At 59.5% G+C, this 21,932-nt stretch overlaps 1 protein-coding gene across 1 annotated transcript; it reads right to left on the reverse strand.

Moving 5' to 3' along the window:
• Positions 1–1,480: 1,480 nt before the first annotated feature.
• Positions 1,481–10,055, reverse strand: NXNL2 (nucleoredoxin like 2). The gene is made up of 2 exons (XM_035723798.1): positions 9,754–10,055; positions 1,481–2,019 (listed from the first exon to the last, which is right to left on the reverse strand). Exons 1-2 carry the CDS (start codon positions 10,053–10,055, stop codon positions 1,851–1,853), a joined length of 471 nt encoding a protein of 156 aa, XP_035579691.1. The 3' UTR covers positions 1,481–1,850.
• Between the last annotated feature and the right edge of the window lie 11,877 nt (positions 10,056–21,932).

Here is a 21,932-nt window from a genome sequence, read left to right on the forward strand (position 1 = left end):
TGCCGTGTTGCACCTTAAAATGAACTCTTCTCACGGCTCACACAAGCCCGTGGGTTTGAACACGTGCTTCACAGAGTAAAATCATAGTAGGGGTTTTAAATCTTGGGAAACAAAAGAACGAACATATAGTAGGACATGCTGGGAGCCTGGTGGGAGCGGGGGTGCCCACCCCAAGGCCCACAGCTGTGCGAGCCAGCGCCGGCACCATGGACAGCTGACCACTGCCGCAGGCCATCAGACCACCCCGGGGGTCACCCTCCGCAGCTGCGCCCAGAGGTGGCAGCAGGGCCTCTCGTGCCAGTGATGGGGCTGGAGCAGGGGAGCCCAGGTGAATCAGAGGACTGCGCCCAGGACACCCGGAGGAGCCGTGGCCACTCCTCTGCCCACAGCAGAGCATGGGAGACATGTCCTCATAGACATGTCTCATGTGCAGAATGACCAGCAAGATCACTCTAGAGGGAAGCTCAGAACCCCACCCCACTGTGTCTCACAGTCCCCCAAGCCCACAGGGGCCCCTTCAGTCTCTGAAATCTGCTGGGGTTCTGCTTAGTCCCCCAAACCCACCAGGGTCCCCTGTAATCCCCCTAAATAAACAAGAGGGGAAAGAGAACTCAGGTTATCAGAAACTACACAGAAAAAAGACATAAAAGTACTGTTACTGTCCTGGGGCACTGGCTGGCTCAGTAGGTCGAGCATCTGCCTTCGACTCAGGTCATGATCCCAGGGTCCATTGGGATCGAGCCCCGCATCAGGCTCCCTGCTGGGCGGGAAGCCTGCTTCTCCCTCTCCCACTCCCCCTGCTTGTGTTCCCTCTCTCGCTGTGACTCTCTTGAACAAATAAATAAAATCTTAAAAAAAAAAAAAAGTACTATACCTGTCCTGACAGACAGACAAAGACACTTCCTGTGCTTTCATGGACCCAGCGCAGAACGCAACGGAGGAGGGAGGCGGAGAGGGGCTCAGGAAACACATGTGGGGTGTGTGCCATGTGAGTGTGTTGTTTGTATTATGTGTGTCTGTTCTGTGGTGTGTGCTTAGTATGTGCTGTGTGTCTGTGTGTGTGCGGTGCCTCCGAGGGACAGCCGTGCAGCAAACCCTCAGCCCAGGTCCCGGCAGGTGGGCAGGTGGGAACTGGGCCAGAGGGGACCCGGTATTTCCCGATCCCAGGCGCGTGAGTGACAGGCAGCGAGGGGAGGCAGCGTGAGGGGGGCAGGGGCTGGAGGGGGCCCCCCGCAGAACCCCTCCTGCTCTTCTTTGCCAAGACAGCGCGTGGGCCTCTGCTTCGCTGATCCACCAGCAGCTTTTCGGAGACATGCATCGATCCTGAAGACCTGAGCCCACAGCCTGGGAAAGCTCTGGGACCTCGAAACACAGAACCAAGGGCTTGAGAACGGTATCCCCACAGCACCTGTCTCTCCTTGTGAGACCACCTGGTTTGTCGCGAGGAAGAAGGAGATCAGGGGGCTCTGCTGGAAACAGGTTTCTTTATTAAGGCATGTGGATTCTGCAAACCTCAGTAATAAATGCAGGGGTGAGAGCAAATCACCAACATAAACAGAGCTCCAGAAGATGTATCAATAAATATATTATCTCACCTGAAGAGCGGGTATAAATACATGTTTCCACAGATTTCCAGGAGCTCGACGTGAACCTGCGCAAGCTCCCGCAGAGAAAGCTATGCTAAGAATGATCACAGTAACTCCTCGTAGGCTGTGGGAGGGCGCTCTTCCTGGGCGCTGTTTTCACCTCTGCTGCGACATGAGCTCCCCTGGGGCGGGCAGAGACTGGAAACCAGCCCGCTCCCCTTCTCCCGTGTTCGCGCACCTGACCGGGCCTGGAACCCCCCCATGTCATCCGGAGAAATTCTGAAAGATGTTGGCGGCCTGCACCCAGTTCTGGAAGCAGGCCAGACCCCGCTCGCGGACCTGCTTCCGCCCTTTGTCGGTGATGACCTCCCCGCTCGGTTTCACAACCACCAGCCTGGGGGTGACCGAGATGTGGTACCTGGTCCTCAGCTCGCTGCAGGAGAGAAGAGGGAGGGGAGGGCCAGGTCAGCAGGGGGCCGGGCGGACTGCCACGCGCACGTCTGAGGGGGCCAGGCCCTCCCTGGGCCGGCAGCGCCGGTGTGCCCCCCCCCCCCCCCCCCCGCTCTCCCTGCGGCGGGCCTGTCCAAGCCAGCGCGTCCCAGAGGAGCGTCCGCAGGGAGGGAGCGGCTCTGGACCTGAGCTGCCCATACCAACAGCTGCGTGGGACCCTGGAGCACCCGAAAGGTGCTGCAGGCCTGAGAGAACAAATTTTTCATCTCAGCTAATTTAAATTTAAGTAGCCACATACTGGACAGCGCAATTTTCAACCCACAGATCCCCCTCAATGAATTTATACCCCTCCTACACTCAAGAAGCAGAAAAACATCAGGTCCACACAGCGGTCCAAGGGAGCGCTCCACGGGTTCTAGACCAATGCAAAGCCGTGTGAGCCTTTTCTGCCCAGCAAACTCAAGGACAGGCTGATCAACATGATGACACGTTTCTCGGCTGTGTTTCCCGTCAGGTGCAACCCTGTGAGAGACCTTTTTACAAAATTATTTGTGTTCATTTAGGGGAAGGAGCGCCCACCTTCTTGGTTTCTCCCTGTAACCGTCCCTGGGATTACTGTCCTCAGGGCAGCTGATGAAAATCCGCCCCCCCATTTCCAAGGCCAGCCTGCTCGGCTCTCCCATAAACAGTAACCTGATTTCCCTCATCTTCACCCTCAGGACTGTGGGTCTGCGTGGAAGGAAAAATGCACCTGAGACCCTCCTGTTACCACAGTTCCTGGTGACACCTCCACCACAGCCTTCCTGCTGCTTTTGGGGAATCCAGATCAAACACACACGCATAAATCAAGCAGGAAAAAATATACTCCACCTCCACGCAACAAAGAGAGATGACCTTGTTTTCAAACACCTGTGAGACAGTGACAAAGCCAGCATGCTCTCAGCCACACAGGGATCTTAATGCATTTCAAATAATCAGGGGCGCCTGGGTGGCTCAGTCGGTGAAGCGTCTGCCTTCGGCTCAGGTCATGATCTCGGGGTCCTGGGATCGAGCCCCACATCGGGCTCCCTGCTCAGCGGGAAGCCTGCTTCTCCCTCTGCCTCTGCCCCTCCACCTGCTCGTGCTCGCTCTCTCTCAAATACATTAATAAATCTTTAAAAAATAAATAAATTTCAAATAATCAATAGCACACAGACCACTTAACCAGACCATAACATAATGGAAATTGGTAACCAATACGAAATAATTTTTGGAATGAGTTCAAAAACTAAATATCCATATGTTACCCATAAAACAGCAACTCAGACTACAACCTAATTAGAAGAGAACGATGCAGAATACACTCCAGATCCCCAGCTGCAGACACCACTAGACACAGGAAGTTGTGGTCTTAAACACACTTTTCTGAACAACAGGCCTCCGTGTAGACAAGCCATGGGTTTGATCCGGGAAGCGCTCACAGCGCCGATGAGCAGACACTGGGAAAGGCACACCGAACACAGAAGTCACGGACAGACAAACCGGACCTGGCCCCAGGGAAGACGCACAGAGCAGGGCCCTGACTGCCCGAGGGAGAAAGGAAGACACGGGAACATCGGGAGTCAGGCAGTGGCCAGTCCCGGCCCGCGGTGGACTCTGCCCTGCTCGTGGACGCCAGTGCCCAAAGGACCCCCGCACTGGGCTGGCTGCCCCTCCAGCAGCTTCTAGAAGCCGGTCTGCACGGCGTCCCCTAGTTACTCACCTGAGGAGACACGAACGTCTGAGAGAAACAAGTCAGCTATTATATAAACGTGATCGTTACCGAAACAGATACCAGGGCTGACAAACCCAAAGCACGGTCATGGAGAGACGCCAACCTGGGGACCAAAGCGGGCCTCACTCACGAGCCTGCAGGTCTGGCAACTCGGGGGCGTGCGGGGTGTGACCCAGGTGACTGGGGGGAGACATCCTCCCCAGTGTTTTCAGAATCCTGCACAACCCCAGAAATTTGAAATGCCTAAGAAATTAGCTTTCCCCCAAAGCATAAAACAAACATGAAGAAAAGAGGAACCACCCAGTAGCCCTTGGTGTAACGGCTGCAGGAAATGGCGGTGGCCCGCGAGAGGCTCGGTCCGGCAGCCGGGGCAGATGGGTGCTGTCTGGGCCTCTGCTGTGGGCAGCATGGCGGGGCATGCAGCGCGAACCATGTCACCAATGGTCCCGCTGGGGCTTACGCCCAAGGCCAGGCGGAGGCCCTGGGGGGTCCTGGAGGGTGATGAGGGGATCCCTTGGCGGAGCCCACACGCATTCCTGACTCTGCACCCACACCCCATCCAGGCTCCCCGTGTGGTGGCTGCTGCTGGTCCAGGCCCCACGGTGGAGCAGCTCATCTGCAGGAGCGGTGCTCTAGGCATGGGGTCCCCAGACCAGCAGTAGCCGCCCCACCAGGGAGAGCCTCCTGCCCCTGCTGGTGGGGGTGGAGCCCCCAGTCCCCCAGGGCCGCCTGCATCCCCCTCCCTCCGCTGTCCCGGGACCCCAAGGCGGGAAGCTGAGAACCATGCCCTTGACAGTCTGGGTGGTAGAGCCTGCGGCTTGCTGCCCAGCACCCACAGCCCTGCACTTTCTGGCATGAACTAGCTGAGGGACTTGGGCAAGCTAGCCAACCTCCCTGTACCCCAGAGTCCTCACCTACACGGTGGGAAAAACAGAACCCACCTCCATGGGTTGCTGGGAGGATGAGATGGTGAATAGACATACAGCACAGCCAAGGGATGGGCACATAAATGCTCAAAAACCACTGGCTGTTACTGATGGGGAGCCCACCCCCCAAGTCCAGCTGGGCTAACTGTCCAATGCAGCAGTCCACGCTGATGGGTACCCGGCAGACGCAGAACCCGTGAGGCTCCGCAGAGCGCCTGGGTGTGTGCTAGGAAAGAGGAAGGCGTGAGGATGTGCAGCCTGAGACGCAGCAGCCCCTCTGCCACCTTGAGGGGAGACTGGATTTGCCAGGTGGCCACGGGCTGCAGCCTGAGCACGGAGCACGCATGGCGGAAAGCGGAGGAAACTGTCCTCTCTGGCCTCCCCCGCTCCCTCGAGACCAGCTCCTGGCTGCAGGGTGTTTAAGTTAAGCCGATCAACAACCTTCACAGTTTAAGCTTTGGGCCGTTGGGGTTGTTCTCCTCCCTCGAAACATAAAATCAGCTCTGACACCGTCAGGGGGGCGCAAGGCAAGCCAGCCGGGCTTCGGGGAGTGAGGTGGAGTCTGGAGTAGACATTTGCTCCAGAATGTCTTCAGAGTCAGCTGTGTGGGCCCTCCAATCCCCGCCCAGGCAGCCTCTGCCTGGGGACAGCCGTCACCTTGGAGCCACCCAGCCGAGAGGCTCATAAGCATCTGCACCTGCTGCAGGCGCTGTGTCCCCAGGGAACAGGCTGTGCCTGGGAAAGGAGAGCCCTGTGGCCGCGCACATCCCGGGTGTGAGAACTCTGGGCGTTGTGGCTGTCTGGGGGGATCCGAGTTCCTCCCTGCCCTGGGCATGGGGCGCTGTGGCAATCCCGGATCCCTCCCTCCACCAAACACAGCGCGTCCTCCTTCCCGGCACAAGCCCTTCTGGGTTGCCATGGCAACTCTGGTACCGGCCTCTTCCCATCCTGGCAACCGGCAGACGGTTGGCCCTGCCCCCACGCAAGATGCAGCCCGCAGACAGCAAGCAGGGAACCGTGTCTGCTCCAACCTTCAAGCCTGCAGAGACGCTCCTCACACAGGGTGGCATCCCCAGGGGCACGGGGGAGGAGTCGGGGCTGCCAGGCGGGGAAGGGGGCCTCCAGGGTTTGGAGGTGGGAAAGACACGGGGTAGTCTGGAACACCAACTGCCCTGTCTGGCCGGAACACGGGTGCGAAGGGGGTAACAGGGGCTGAGTGTGGGCAGACAAGACATGGGCTGAGCCCCGGAAAGCTGGGTTATCCCCAGTGGGACCAGACTGCCTTTGACGAGAGGAGGTGGGTTCCAGAACAAGAGTCCATCAGCTGTGGACACTGAGGCGGGGGCGTGGGAGGGAGAATGAGTGAGAACATGCCAACGGTCCAGGGCCTAAGGAAGGAAGTAGCAAAGCGGAGAAACCCAGACTCGGCAGAATCCGTGCCGGACAGGGATGTGCTGAGTCAGGAGGCCGGGGAGCTGGAACACAGGGCTGGGGAGAGGGCAGGGAGCACGGGCCTGTCGAGAAGCTCAGCCCCACCAAGTGGACAGCTCTAATGGAGCCACTCTCCACCCGAGAAACGAAGCCACGGCCAGCTCTCTTCTCCATCCAACCCAAACCTGTCAGCCTGGCGTGTGAGGCATCCATCCGCCTGGTCCATGGTGGGGGCAGTCGGAGCAGAGGGCACTGGAGGCGGGGAGGGTCCCAGAGGTTCCAGAGCCCAAGTGGGCCCCAGTGTTGTTAAGAAACAATCATAAGGTCCAGGAAAATCACGATGGAGTGGGTCTTGCATGTGACAGCAGGGCACAGGAATTCCTCCAGGCAGAAGCAGAAGCTGATGCTTGGGCGCTGGGCCCATAACAAAGGGCAGGAAGATGGGCAGGACACCTCGTCCTCGGTGCTGTCCCCACACTCAGGCTGCTTACCCACCTGCACACAGGCACCAGCCTCAGGGACATCAGTAAGCAATGTGTGCCCAGGCAGAAGGGCTGTGGTCGCCCGCCAGCCATCCGGCCGCCAGCCATGCCCAGGGCACCCCCGTGGGGGCTCTCTGCTGAATTCCCCTCCTCATCCTGGGACTCAGTGGGTCAGCAGTCATCAGCGGGTGGACCCTGAGGGAAGACAGCCCAGGGTCCCTGACCATGACCCACCTAGCGGGGCCCAGGTGACTCCTGTCCTGGCCCCACCCCCCCAGGGCACCACGCAGAGCAACGAGTTCCACAGACTTCTGGAAACTTCCCCAAAGGCCGCCCGCAGGCATCCCACATCCCTCAGTGCTCCGTGCTGGTGGCTATTTCCATGTGGGTTCGTGATCTGATTCCATGTATCCAGGCTGCAACGAGCAGAGCTTAGGGCGTAGCTCCAAATATTCCCACAGAATAGCCCATTTCCTACCATAGAAACTGCAAGGAGAGCTCATGAGGTCCCTTCTGGAGAGCAGAAGGGCGAGGACCTAACCTAACGGAAGGAACACGACGGCTGGCTGCTTCTGCAAACCAGGCTGGCCGCCCGGGCCCTGCCCTGCTCGGCCGCAGGCAGCGGACCTCAAGGGCTGTGACCGCACCCCAGGAGAACCAGAAGGAGCTGGGCCAGGCCCTCCTGGCGTGAGGCCGAGCAGCGGGGCTGAGGCTCGCGGTCCCCCGGGGCCCCTGAGAGCGGGAGAAGAAGAGAACTGCCAGGGCAGAGTCAGGTTCCAGAGCCCGGAGCACTGGCCTCCTCGGGGCCTCAGCGACACATCTGTGAAATGGGGCAGCCACCACCACCGCAGCTCCAAACTCACGAAGCGGGGCAGCCCACACACGACACAGGAACACCCTGACCCTGGGCAGTGAATGCCTCGCCTACGTCACCGCACGAGACACCCCAGAGCTGGGCTCGGCCCAGACGCCAGCTCTGCCTGATTACCCGCACGGTCCCGTCACTTTCAAAACTGAGTGTGTTTGTTCAGAAAGCTGCCCATAACCTGAGCGCTGAGCGAACCAGAGGCACTGGAGAGCCCGGTAACGAAGGCTTCGCTGAGCAAATCCCTGCGACTCATCCTCACTAAACCGCCTCTCAGGTTTAGGTTCACCGGCGCGGAGACCGGTCACCAGTCAGACTTTCCCGGAGGCCGGCGCCCGCCTCCTCAGCATCAGCCACCCCGCGTGTTGACGCGGAGGGGGGGGGGTTACAGCACTGAGAGGAGAAGCACGCCCCCGGAAAGCACCCCCGGAAACTCACTCCACATCCGTTACAGGGGTGCCGGGGCAACACAGTTGTGGGGAGCAACGTCCACCCCGGTCTGGGGCCTGTCACCACAGCACAGACCCCAGAGGACCATCAGTGCCCTGCCCACTCCGCCGCCAGCCCTGCCGTCCTCACCTGCTCCCTCCGTCGGGGGTCTTAGTGCTCCGCGCTGGCGGCTACTTTCCCTGTGGGCTGCTGGTCCCTGCCTCCCTCCTCCTCCTCCGTCCTCCCTCCTCCTCCTCCGTCCTCCCTCCTCCCTCCTCCCCCCACCTCCTCCCTCCCACCTCCTCCCTCCTCCCTCCTCCCTCCTCCGTCCTCCCTCCTCCTCCTCCGTCCTCCCTCCTCCCTCCCACCTCCTCCCCCCACCTCCTCCTCCGTCCTCCCTCCTCCCTCCTCCCTCCTCCGTCCTCCCTCCTCCTCTCTCCTCCCCACCCCATCCTTCCTCCTCCCCACTCAGGTCCCCCCTCCTCCTCCCTCCCACCTCCTCCCTCCTCCCTCCCCCTCCTCCCTCCCCCCTCCTCCCTCCTCCCTCCTCCCCCACCTCCTCCCTCCCACCTCCTCCCTCCTCCCTCCTCCCTCCTCCGTCCTCCCTCCTCCTCTCTCCTCCCCACCCCATCCTTCCTCCTCCCCACTCAGGTCCCCCCTCCTCCTCCCTCCCACCTCCTCCCTCCTCCCTCCCCCTCCTCCCTCCCCCCTCCCCCCTCCTCCCTCCTCCCTCCCACCTCCTCCCTCCCCCCTCCCCCCTCCTCCGTCCTCCCTCCTCCTCTCTCCTCCCCACCCCATCCTTCCTCCTCCCCACTCAGGTCCCCCCTCCTCCTCCCTCCCACCTCCTCCCTCCTCCCTCCCACCTCCTCCCTCCCCCCTCCTCCCTCCCCCCTCCCCCTCCCCCCTCCTCCGTCCTCCCTCCTCCTCTCTCCTCCCCACCCCATCCTTCCTCCTCCCCACTCAGGTCCCCCCTCCTCCTCCCTCCCACCTCCTCCCTCCTCCCTCCCCCCTCCTCCTCCCCCTCCCCCCTCCTCCCTCCTCCGTCCTCCCTCCTCCTCTCTCCTCCCCACCCCATCCTTCCTCCTCCCCACTCAGGTCCCCCCTCCTCCTCCCTCCCCCCCTCCTCCCTCCCCCTCCCCCCTCCTCCCTCCCCCCTCCTCCCTCCTCCTCTCCCCTCCTCCCTCCCCCCTCCCCCTCCTCCCTCCCACCTCCTCCCTCCTCCTTCCCACCCTTCCCTCCTCCCCACCCCATCCTTCCTCCTCCCCACTCAGGTCCCCCCTCCTCACCCCTCCCACCTTCTCCACCCTCCCCTTGGAGGATTTTCGTGGCCTCTGTCCCTAACTCCTTTGGAGTCCAGGGGCCTGGTTCTTGCTACAGTTGGGAAATTCCAGTAGAACCGCACCCGGGCCAGCAAGGAGGGGCTTCCTCCAGCCTTGGCGTCCCCGCCGCCCTCCCCCACCCCGCACACGGCCCCCAGCCCCTGACCGCAGCGCACGCAGGGTCCCCAGTTCCGACCCAAGCCTCCGGAGGCTCGCTCTCCCGCTTCCACACTCCTCCCCGAGGCCCCTCCGCGGGTGGACTCCGCCACCGCAGCAGCCGCAGCAGCCGGGCTGGCTGGAAACCGTAGACCCGCCGAGGCAAGGGTCGCCAAGCCCAGGGGCAGGTGGCAGCCCCGCTGGAGCGGCTGGGAGGCTGGAGCGGCTGGGAGGCCGGAGCGGCTGGGAGGCCGGAGCCGCTGGGAGGCTGGAGCCGGGAGCACGAGGGACGCGGGAGAGGCCCGCCCGGGGTCGGGGACCAGCTGCGCGCGGCCGCCCAGCCCCGTCCCACTCACTGCCGGAGGGGGTCGTGGAAGGGCAGCGCCAGCCAGGCGCCGTGCAGCTCGCGCATGAAGTCCAGCATTTCCCGTTCGCTGCCGTCGGCCGACACGAACACCACCTCGAAGGGCGCGGCGGACCGCGCCTCGGCCACCAGCTCGGCGTAGAAGCGGCAGAGCAGCGGCGCGAAGTCGCGGCTGGACGCGCACCGGCCCGCGGCGAAGTACAGCGCCACCACCTTGTTCTGCAGCGCGGCCTCGGCCTCCACCCACGCGCCGTCGCGGGTCAGCAGACGCCGGCCGCCCAGGACGTCCACCATGGCCAGGTGGAGGGGGGGACACCTGTGGGGGGCGGTGGGCGCGAGTGCAGACTCCTGCGTGGGACGGACACCTGCAAGGCACGGACACCTGCGGGGGCGGACACCTGTGCGGGACGGACACCTGCGGCCGGAAGACACCTGCGGGGGGCGGGCGGGCGGGGAATGAAGAGAGATGGTCACCTGCGGGCGGGGACGTGCCTGGACCTGGGGCCCACCCGCTCTTCCGCCCGGGCCTCGGCCTTTCGCTGGGGCAGGGGCCGTGCGCACTGGTGGGTGGAGGGACACTCACAAACACCTGCGACCCAGAAGCAGCGGCGTCCGCAGCGGCTCCCGCCTCCAGGAGGCGGAGCTGCGGGGCCCGCCCCGGCGCCTCCGCCCACCACGCCCTCCCGGGATCTCCGCCTGCTCTCCGCCCGGTCCCTCCTCACACAGCGCCCCCAGCCCGGCTCCGCAGTCGCCCCCTCCCGGAACCCGCCCCGCCCATCTCTGCGCCCCGACACGCCCCGCGCCCCCCTGCGCCCCGGGTCCCCACTCCTTGCGCTCTCCGCACCCCGCGCTCCTGCCCCAAGCGTCCCGTCGACCAAGAGGTGAATGTTCCAGGCGCTCTGGAGGCCTGGGGATCCAGCCGCGAGCAAAGTAATTTCCGCTCCTGCCTGCGCAGATACGGGGAAGCGGCGGGTGAGACACTCGGGCGGGGCGCAGATTTAAGGGATTTCGCGCCAAAAAACTCAGTGATCAAGATAAGTCACATTTTACTGCATTATTTTAAAAACTTCAAAATCAATGCAAAAACTTCACGATGCACAAAACATCAAACATGTAAATAAGGGCGGGACCCCGGCCTGCCCTTGGACGCCGGCCTCTGTCCCCTCCGGCGGGCCCTCATCGTGAGGCGGCAATTCGCGGACCGCCGACGCACCGCAGATGCACCTGCCCCGCGGGTGGGGCCAGCTCGCCTGGGTGGGCGCAGGGCCCCGCGGAGGTTCTGTCGGGCCCATGCTGTTCCCAGCACCGCGCTGCCAAAGCCTCGATTTGCTGTGGGATTGTAAGACCTGAGGAACTTATAGGCGACCGGGAGAAAAAAGTTGAGGGGGGGGGACCCTTGCATGTGGAGGTCCGACTTTTGTCAAAACTCAGGCAGAACGGAATGCCCCTAAATTCTAAATGTCATCAAGACTATTTTGATGTTTGGCCTTTTTCCTTTTATCTCAACAGTGAGCAAAAGAGAGGACATTTCTTTTAGTGACACCCTCCCACAGGGGAAATTTCCAGCTATTTGTATAAATACTGTGTACCCCTGCGGGAGCCTTCCTGCAACCATGGGTGAAGTCTGGGCATTCCTCCAGGGAGGGGAGATCTGGAGGAACACGTTTCCTCCCCAGGGGACCCTCCCATGGCTGCTCTGAGTGTGTGCGTGTGCGTGTGCGTGTGCAGGGGACCTGCCCTCAAGAGCTCTTGGGGAAGCAAGGGACCCCAGTCCAGTCCAGCTCATTCACCTGCTCCACCAGTCTTCAAGGGCCCTTCCTGTCACGTGAGCCTGTTCACTGACCCACTACCCCATCCCACTGGCCACTCCTTAAGGTGGGAAGGGGTTACAGGGGCCTGAGAGGTAGGAGGAGGCCCAGCACCCTCCCCTGCCTCTGCTGGAACTGAGTCTCCTACACACCTTCCTCCACCTAACGCAGAGTCCCAGAACCAGGATTTGGTGCCACTAATCCTGGCTGGGACGCTTCAGGTCCGTTCATACTAGACTTCCTTCCAGGCATCTGCTAATCGGCTTCACGTGCCCTAGATAATCACGGCCAGGCTGGACAGCGTTCCCACTCCTGATGCTTGTGATCAGCCACGGGAGGGCCTTCTTGCCTCTGCCCTTCCCCCCCCAGCACCCTTTCCCTGCCCTCTGCCACCACTCTAAACAGTCTGTGACCTATATTCTGCCCTATCATCCAGTCCTCACCCGAACTGAAGCACAGTCTTTCCTGCATGTCCTCCTGTATAATGATCAGACTCCCCTGAGGTTCCCCCGAGCCCTCTCTTGCCTAGGGTGGGTCCCCGGACCCTGTCCGCTGCCTGCTAAGCCAGTCCTTGAAATGATCGCCGTGGCTTACCTTCAGCAACAATCCCCTGCCCTTGGGGTTTCCTCTTAGTGGCTTTCCATCCACCGACCCCACCCCACCCTTTCCTTTGGCCGTAAGCCCCGACTCCGCCTGCGTTCAGAGTTGAGCTCAGCTCTTTCTGAATAAAATCTGCCCTTAACCTTTAACCAGCGTCCAGCTCTGCTTCCCCCGAACACCTTGACTGGCTCACAGCCGGGGCACCGACCACAGGGCAGAACGTTCCCAGAGCTAACAGTGGCTGGCTGGCACACAGGTCTTCTAAGCCTCTCCCGGGAGACACACTACAGCATGACCACGGCTCTGCCTTTCTGTGGTCAGCATGCAAGCTCCCCATGCTTGTGAACGAGGCTGCTCCTCATCAGAGACAGTATTTTTCTGAGCGGGAGTACTTTCGAAGTCTGAGCCATAGTGTCTCTTCTCCACCCTGCCTTTGGATGCCACACAGCGGAGGGGCACACGAAGAAAACAGGATCCTAGGCCACTTGACATGAAACAGACTTTTTCTTTTCACTACAAGATGTACACGTGACAATGATCCATTTGTTTCTACCCCTGCTTATGAATACACGAATATTCTCACGGAAACTTTTTCTGCTCTGATCAACACAGCAAACAAATTAGACATCCCGGTGTGCAAATGTCACCTCTATTTCCTGGCTTTAGCTATTCATGCTGGAGTTGTTTTCCTGTATTTAAATATTTGTTCCTAGGGAATGGTATCGTGAGGTCTTCGTGACTCCCTTTCAAAATGGTGGTTGGCCCCTTGCAGGGAGAGGGTGCCCAAGTGACGAACAGAAGCCTGGCTTTCTCAGTGACTCACTGGGGCCACGGGCGAGTCACCCCACGGGCCTGGCTGCCCAGGGACAACTTCACGTTTAGAAGCAGTCAAAACAGATGTGGCTTCGGGCTGAGGAAGTGCTCCCGGGTCCCACCAGCGGCTTCCCCGGGATGCTTCAGATGATTCTAGAAGCTCGTGTTGCCCCAGCCGGTGGTCTGAAGCACAGAGAGAGGGTGGCAGCAGGTGTCGGTCCTCTCTGGCTGCCAGAACAAAGCAGCACAGACAGGGCGGCTGAAACAGCAGGAACTTGTATCTCACAGCCCTGGAGGTTGGAAGTCTGAGATCGAGGTTCTGGGGAGCCCCCTCCTGGTTTGTGGGCCACCACCTTCTCCCTGTGACTCCACATGGCGGAGAGCTCTCTTCCTCTTCTTATAAAGCTACATCTTATCAGCTCGGGACATGGTTCACGCATAATTACCTCCTAGAAACCCTATTTCCAGAGACAGTCCCATTGGGGGTTAGGGCTTCAGCATGTGGATTTGGGGGACAAGGCTCAGCCCACACACAGTGCTTTGGGGGAAGGCACAGCATGACACATCCCTGACCCCAAATGTTTAAGGGTCCCGTGTGCATGGGATCCCGGGCTCCAGTGCCCTCGGTACGAGGAGAAATCAGGTGTGTGGGAAAAGAACAGCCCTATGGGCGTCCGGGGGGGGGGGGGTGCAGTACAACCCAGGATGGGGCGATGGTACTGGCGGTGGACGTAGGGGGTCAACGACTGCAGAACAGCTTCTGTTTGCCAGGATTTAAAGAAACGTCATCACGGGAGACCAAAGCTCTGCGCTATCCACGATACAGTCTCACTTCCTCTCTTGAAACTCCCCCCCATTCCCGTATCCCGCCAAAGTGTCCTCAGAAACGCACCCGGTGGGGGGGAGGGGCACGCCAGGCTGGTGGTGCCCGTGCCAAGGGCTGTGGAATCGCCGACGTCCACGCTCACACATGCGCCCCCATCTCTGCAAGGAGCAGCCTGGCTGACCCTGCAAGCGGGGTGTGGTCCGGCGGCCAGACCGCCCCTCCCCAGGGAGCGTGACGGCTCCAAGCCACCAGGAGTGGCCTCAGGCTGCAGATGATGGATCCGTGCATTATTTCTGCATTGGGGCATCTCCCCGTGGCTCTCCATGGCTCCCAAGCAGGGCCAGCCACAGCAGCCCAGAGGCCCAGCACAAAATGAAAATTTGGGGCTGGTGGAGGTGCTACAGTATACAAGCTTTCCCCTTTTTTCCACGGCTCTCTCTTGGCCTGCATGGTGTCTTGTTGGCTGCTGAATGTCCCGCTGTGTTGGGCCCAGGGTGAACGCCGACCTTCACCCCGGCCCGGGGTCCTACCCTGAGAGTCAGCCGATGAGCAGCCCCACCGCTGCTGGGTTCCTGTCCCACCAGCTGCGCCCCCCGCACCGTGTCCACCCTGAGACACGGCCAGTCTCACACGTCCCAACACCCAGGGCGTAGGGACAGGAGGCCCATCGGGGCTGGACACTAGGGACACCAAGAGAGGAGGATGGAGCGGTCTGGAACCTGTGCCCGGGAGGCGGGAGGCAGCGGAAGGTGGGAGCATCCGTGAGCCAAGGGCCCGTCAGACTTCACGTACCAAACACAGGTTCAAAGATGAAATTATGAAGAATTTCAAAATGGTGACCACAGAGCATGGAGCCCCGAGCTCGAGGTGGGGCCCCCGAGATTGCGGGAGTCCACACCCATGAAACGGCCTCGCTCCCCACTCGGTAACAACCCTATTTCCAAATAATTCTCAAGTTCTGGGGGTCAGGATGCCAACGTATCTTCGCTGAAGGGACACAATCCAACTCCAAACGGAAGCGCTGAAGGACAGTTACTTCAAGAGCAGGGTGGGGGCTTTGCAGGAGGGCAGGCCCCGGAACGGGGCGGCGGCTGGCGGGCTCGGCTGGGGCGGGGAGGGGGGCAGCAAGCGCCTCCGGTGGCTGCGGCGGCCACAGGCGGGAGGGCGGACAGGGAAGACAAGGGCAGGTGGGGTGCCAGCTCACGGAGAGCCAGGTGCCAGGTCAGGTGCTTTACCTGCAGGTAAAGACTCACCAGGTGTTGTAGAAACAAAATAGTATACGGAGCTCCTCTCTCGGAAAAAAGCAGCTATGAAACCGGAAATGTAGGCTTTGGCTTTATTAAAACGAGAGACAGCGAAGTCTGAAAGTACTGGACTTGGTGAGGTCCTGTGGCTTCCCGTTCCCTGCCTGCCACCCACCAGGTCCTTGGGATAATCCAAACACTTCCTTCCCAACGTCCCCGCCCCCTCCACCAGCACCTGCCCAGGGAGATGGAAGGCTCTCCTGGAATGGTATTCCTCTCCCTGACATGAAGGGAATGAGAACCCCTGCCTGGTGCTACCCTTCTCCTTGACTCTGAACACTAAGTGAGGATGTGATGCCTGGAGCTGCTGCAGCCACCTTGAGGCTGTGAGGAACAGGCCAAGAGAATTTCAGAGAGACCTGCCTCGTCCTCTGACATCATGAGCCACTGAACCCAAGCCAGCATTACCATCCCCAGAAGGCTTACAGATGGCTTACAAGAAAAATAACCCTGCATTTCAGCAGTGTTCAGAGTATGTTCTGCAGGATGCTAGGAGACCCGAGGTCCTTTCAGATGCCTTGCAGGGTTGAAACTGTTCTCATGAGGACATTAAGATGTAATGTGTGTAGCCATTTGCTCTGATGGGGCACAGGGAGCAGTGGGAAAACGCTGGGACAACCTGAATCAAGCCAGCGGCACCACACCATCCTTCGTGGTCACCATATTCTTTACCTATGTGCATCCCTGGGGAAAAAGTTTTACTTAATGTTCATGACAACACCATAGAAGTTGGTAATTTTGCCCACTGTTCTTCACAAAAACCTAACAGGGCACCTGCAAGATGCTTCTCAGTGTGGCACAGGACAGGGGTGACCCATGGACACGCAGGCCCCCCCCGCCCCCCGTTTCCCAACAAAACACTGCACGGCCAGCAGAGGTCACCTGTGGAGCTGTGTCAAGAAATCACAGCAAGCTCCAGTCCCCAGGGAGGGTTTACAAACCCAGTCCTTAACTTAACAGACATTTGGGGGGCAGAGGGGGGTGTATCAACCATGTGTTTCTGATGCTTGACATCAAGCCCTCCTGACCTAGAGGGACAGCCCCCCACCTCCCCGGGGCTACCAACTGCCTAGACAGGAGAGCACAGCCTGGGAGCAAACCGACCAACCAACCCAGCCACCTCCCTCCTATGTTCTCCGTCCACCTGGAGCGAGCAGCCCTGGGCCCAGAGCCCGCCCAAACCCATCAAACCGGCCAGTCCCCAGCCTGTGCACCCGACCTCGCCGTTCCTCCCACACTCCTCCCCCTCCCTCCGGCCTTGGGTCCTGACCACCTGCCGGCTTGGGGCTGCTTGCAGGGGTGAGGCGCTCCTCCTGGCCGGCCCAGCATCCGCATCCCTCTCCCCAGCAGCCACACGAGAAAGGAGGATGCAGGCACTGTCGGAACAGACGTGATTTCGGGGCTCACGTGCCAGCACGCGGTCCTTGGGGGCTGCTGGGAACAAGGGAGGCCCTTGGCCCCTGGACGGTGGATGGCCTCAGAACTACGGACGCTGGCAGCCCGTACGGGAGAGCTCCTACCCTAGCGGGGCGGCCACCTGAAAGGCCGCCTGCGGGTCGCCTCCAGGCCTGACCCGAGTCCCCGCCCGGGGCTCCCGCCTGCTGCGTCCAGAGCTGACGCGGGGAGACGCCCCACTGTCTCCTTCCAAGCCCCTCGATGCAGGGATCCGCTTTGATACTTCCTGACCCCCATCTGCAGCTGTGGAAAACCGCTCATCTCTTTCCTCTCTAACGACAAATCGCATGCATCCGCCCTTGGTTTGCCGCGATGACCCAGGGGTCACCAGTGCCTGCTAGAGGCAGTGTCCCGGTCACACAGCGGGCGCCGCGGGTCACCGCCGGTGGCTGGGGGCCGCGGCCTCCCAGCTGAGCAGGTCACAGGCTTGCTCATTCCGAAGCTGTCTCTAACCACAGCCAACAGCTATGGGGCAGCGGAAGAGGAAGTCGCCCCTGCTGAGCCGCCCAGAGAGGATCCACGACACACAGGAATGCGGGTCACCGAGAAAACCCACCGCAGTCCTCCCGTTCCCACCAGAAAGCACTTCCTCCTCCCGCTGGGTCTCTCGTGTCCCTTTTCGGACCAGCCCCCACACAAGCTCACACAGGCACACTCGTGCACGCACCCTCACACGTGCATGCACACGAAGCCTCTGCTCTAAGAAAGGTGGTCAGCAGCCGCGTCTGCACAGGGAGAAGGGCTTCCCTGTCAGGATGAAAAGTGTGACTAGAGGCTCATTTTTTTGGTGAGATTACCGCCCAGGTGATGCCATGGGGTCTCCTGCCTCAGTTCAGCTGATACCGATGGATGGATGGGTGGTCCAGGTGTGGACACCCCCGTCCCCGTGCAGAGTTCTCCACCAGACCTTCCCCAGTCGGTCTTCGTGCCCACCCATGACTCTCCTCTCCATCCATTACTTCATCGTATTATAAAATGGCAATTTCCTAATTCTATCCCCCATTTGGGTTCAAACACCAGATTTTTCTGTAAAAAAAAAAACAAACGAAAAACGAACTATCCTTCTTTGCAGTGGTTTCCCGAGATGCGGTCCATGCAGAAAAAGCTGGATGAATACGGACTCTTTCCTCAGTGGTTTTCCCCGTGACTTGGTACCTGGCAACTTTGGAAGAGACAGGTGCGTTTTATCAGGTATTATAATGCACCGGCAGATTTTTATAAATCTGATGTGTTCTGACCCACTGCAGTCGTCTTTCTAGTGCTCAACTTATCACATCTTCAGCCAGCAGGACCCCTTTCAAGTTGACTCCTGTGTCCTCTGTTTTTGGGCACAAATAGCCCCTTTAGTGCATTTCTTGCCCAAGACACAGAACCAGGCATTTCTCCAAAGAGCCTGGCTCCTGCTCGAGAGGCATTTAAGGACTGTGCTGGAGGAGAGGGGCTCGCGGCTGCAGGCTACCATTGCTCCTACACGCTGGCTCGGACAGAGCTGGGAAATACGTATGTTGTAAAAAGAGAAACAGAATCCTGAGTCCACACCGCTTTCTCTAACTTTATGCCTATATCTGTCTCCTTTTGCCCGATGAAGCTTTAATCCAAACAACTCAAAATGACTGATAAACTCTACACTATAAATATAATAGCTTCAAAATAACAATAACAATAGCGCTATGAGAAGTCAGTCACCTGAATACAGTTCAGGATCTCCTTGTGGAGAAATAAGACTTTACAAATCGTTTACTTCTTAAAAATGTTCCCACCCAGGGCGCCTCGGTGGCTCAGTCGTTAAGCATCTGCCTTCGGCTCAGGTCATGGTCCCAGGGTCCGGGGATCGAGCCCCGCATCGGGCTCCCTGCTCGACGGGAAGCCTGCTTCTCCCTCTCCCGCTCCCCCTGCTTGTGTTCCCTCTCTTGCTGTCTCTCTCTCGGTCAAATAAATAAATAAAACCTTAAAAAAAAAAATGCTCCCACCCAACTAAAATGAAAGCCTTATAGCGCTTTTACTCATAGGTCTTTGGCTCCTCCTTCAACCGCCAGGTAGCAGCCGCTCAGTCCATGAGCAGAGATGCAGGGGTTCCCATGTTGTGCTCGCGGGACAGATGCAGGGCCACCCTCGCTCATTGTCCTCAGGGACAGCGGTACGAACTACGCAGTATCTGCTCCCCGAAGGGCAGGTGGTCCGTGTCCAACAGCAGCACCGCGACTTCCTGTCTGCACACAGATAGTTGGCCATGTGTTTTTGGTCAGTGGTTAGAGGTTTATTCAGATTTTTTGTTTTATTCAGTGAGTTTGGGTTATTTTTCTAGAAAACTATCCCTGTTGTCAGAAGCCTTCGCTCAGAGGCAACCTGTTGTTCACAGTATTATCTTGTAACTTTCAAAATATCGCCTTTGTCCAAAATTGGGTCTTAAAACTGTGTGGCTTCTCCTTTCTCCTCTCAGCCCAGTCCTCTCTGACCTCGTGCCGGCCACACTCCCTCCTCCGACTGGTTCCTCACTGTCTTGCCCACACCTTCGTCCCTCTCGCTCCTTCCTTCGGGTTCACTTTCTTGGCCAGTACACGGATCAGTTTTCAATCATGACTCTTTCACACGTGGATTTAAGGCCACATGAACGTCCACTGAAATCGATCGCCATCCCATAAATTTTGACGGGCAATTTTTGTTAAATTCAAAACACGTTGTAGTTTTTCTTATGGATTCTTCTTTTTGCTCGTTTGATATTCAGAAAGACGATTTTCCTACGCCGTGTTGGGCTTCTGTCACTGATTAGTAATTCTATCTCGCTGTGCTCAGCGCTGGGGTCTGTGTGATTTCACCCGCGGGCCTTTCTGGGGCTCATTCCCATGCCCAACACCTGGCTGGTGTTTGTAACGGCACCGTGTGTGCTCGAGCACACAGACAAGGACACACCAGCTACCCCTCTTAGTGCAGGGGTCTAAGCTCACCAATCGTATTATTCAGATCTCTGCCCTACGACTTCCGTCCGACACAGCCCCCCGTTTCTCACAGAAGCACGTCCCGTTTTTTTGCTGTCAACCTCCCGGGGATCCTGTGCACCTTCTCCTATGTATTTTGAGGGTGCGTGCTGTCTCTGCACAGTAACGTCATCGTGCTATACGTCCCCAAGTCACAAGGTCATGACTTTATTGTTTCATTCTCGTTGACACTTTTTACTTTAAGGAATGCGATCTGATGTTCACAAAGCTGCACCGTCCGTTTCCGGAGAGCTTCAGTCTATCTTGTTTTTTTTAAATTCCTTTGCTTTTAACCTTTTTGGTGATGGTGTTTGGGTGTCTGTGTTGCAAACAGAAAGCAACCTGGATTTCTCACTCCAGCCTCAGAACATCCCACTTCTGAAGGATGAGTTTAACCTCCTGTGTTGCATCGTGATCACCATAAACTGAGATTTATTTTCACCGTCTTCCTTGTGCCACATTCTGCTTGCTGCTTTTACCGATGTACATCACTCAGCTGTTAGCAGGTGGTTTCAACAAGGGGCCTCCATATGACAGGAAGTACTCCTTCTGCTCTTCTGAAAATGTCCTCTCCTCTCTCCTTCTGGAACAATCTGGGCAGGCGAACAGTCTGCTTTCCCTCACTCTTTCAGTCTTCACCTGCCTGCGTCAGGACGCTGGTTTCTCGATCTGTTTACAGGGTCTGGTTCTGACTGTGTTCATGGTCTAAGGCTCCACCCCTCACCAGCCGCAGAGAATTCTCAGCCACCGACCCTGAGAGGACCGCCCCGCGCCATCGCTCTGTGCGCCCACCTTCCGGAACCATCCCCGGACATGTGCCTGTCTTCTCGCTCCGGCTCTCCCCACAGGCACCTCGGGCGGCTGCTCACACCTGCGTCCAGCTATGTCTCTCCTGGGACGTCTCGATCTGCTCTCAGCACATCCGTCGGAGATTTTATCACAGCAACTCTGTCTTCTGCTCCCAGAGTCCCATTTCCTCAGCTCACCGCTGCGCACTGCTCCACAGCGTCTTGCTCTGCTGCATCATCTAAACCTACTTTTCTACAGACTGCTCAGAGCAGCGTCTGCACGCTGGCCGGGTACAGGCCGAGGGAGGCCCCCAGATGGCCGCACCTGACCTGAACTTGCGGCGTTCCAGGCTCCGACTAGCTGGCCACTGGCTGCTGACTGGGAAGCCCAGGAAGGCGCACTCACTCCCCCGCATTCGTGGGGCCGGAGGCCGGCAGCGCTGCCCAGAAAAGACGCTCAGGGAAAGGGCCTCTCCGAACCCCTCCCCGTCTCCGATGGACGCAGTGCCCTTGCGGCGGAGGCCGCCTGCCCTCCAGGCCTGGTGACCGGTTTCCACGAAGCCGCATGCTCGCTCCCTCCTGTGGTTGCTGACGTGGTGCCCACCGTGGCCACTGCTGCGGTTTTACTCCGGCGGGGGGGGGGGGGGGGCCCTCATCCGCCCCGCCCCGGGGGTGTCGCGATGTCCTGGCGGGCGTGGAGGCCCAGCCTCCCCTCCTGCTCTCACCAGCCCCTCGGCCACCGGAGCCTCACTCGACTGGCCCGACTACAGCTCCGGAGACTGGCCGCGTCCCCGTGTCTCCTGCTCTCTGCCGGCCTCTCCTCTACACGCCCGGCCACTCCCGGGGCAGCAGCCGCCCCTGCAGCCTCCAGGGCCTCGCGCCAGACCCGCCAAATAAGAACCTGCATTTCGTGCCTCCACGGGAGTCCTGGGCTCCACCCTGTAGTTTCCAACCAACCAGCCAATCCAGAGCACCCCTGGGCGCACATCTCCGTTTCAGCAGAGGCCCAGTCGGGAACATTCTGCTCTCTGGGTGCCGGGCCCAGATCCGTGTATCTCAGCCTGCACCCCCACCTCCTGCTCACAGGGCCGCTCTCCCTCCTCCTCACACACTCTTACACACGGACACTCAGACAGCGCGCGCGCACACACACACACACACACACACACCCCCTGTCCCGTCTCTGGGACTGGCAGGGAGCAGGGAAAAATAAGACTGATTCCCAGGTGCACAGACAGTAAAACCTGGGGGTAAAAGACACAATCTTCGCTTCAGAGAAAGGTCTGGACTTTTCATCACGTGTGTTACGCTTGTTTTGTCCATCTGGACTGAAGACACAGCCGGTGACGCCCGAATGAACGCGGGCCAGCTGCCCGGCCGGTGCAGGGCACCGAGTCACCGGGGCCGGGCAGCCGTGAGCGCGCGCAGAGGACGGACGCACAGGCCTGCACTGCCCCCCCACAGGCAGGTGTCCGCAAGCGGACGGACCCGCGAGCGCAGGTGTGTGCTGCTGCTGCTACAAGGTGCGACCCCCACCTCCGCCGGTCTCTCTAAACCACGGATCGGGGCGCGCACACGCGCACACACACCTCCGAGCCGCTG

This window comes from Zalophus californianus, chromosome 13 (genome assembly GCF_009762305.2).
Source record: "Zalophus californianus isolate mZalCal1 chromosome 13, mZalCal1.pri.v2, whole genome shotgun sequence".
Taxonomy (NCBI): Eukaryota; Metazoa; Chordata; class Mammalia; order Carnivora; family Otariidae; genus Zalophus; species Zalophus californianus.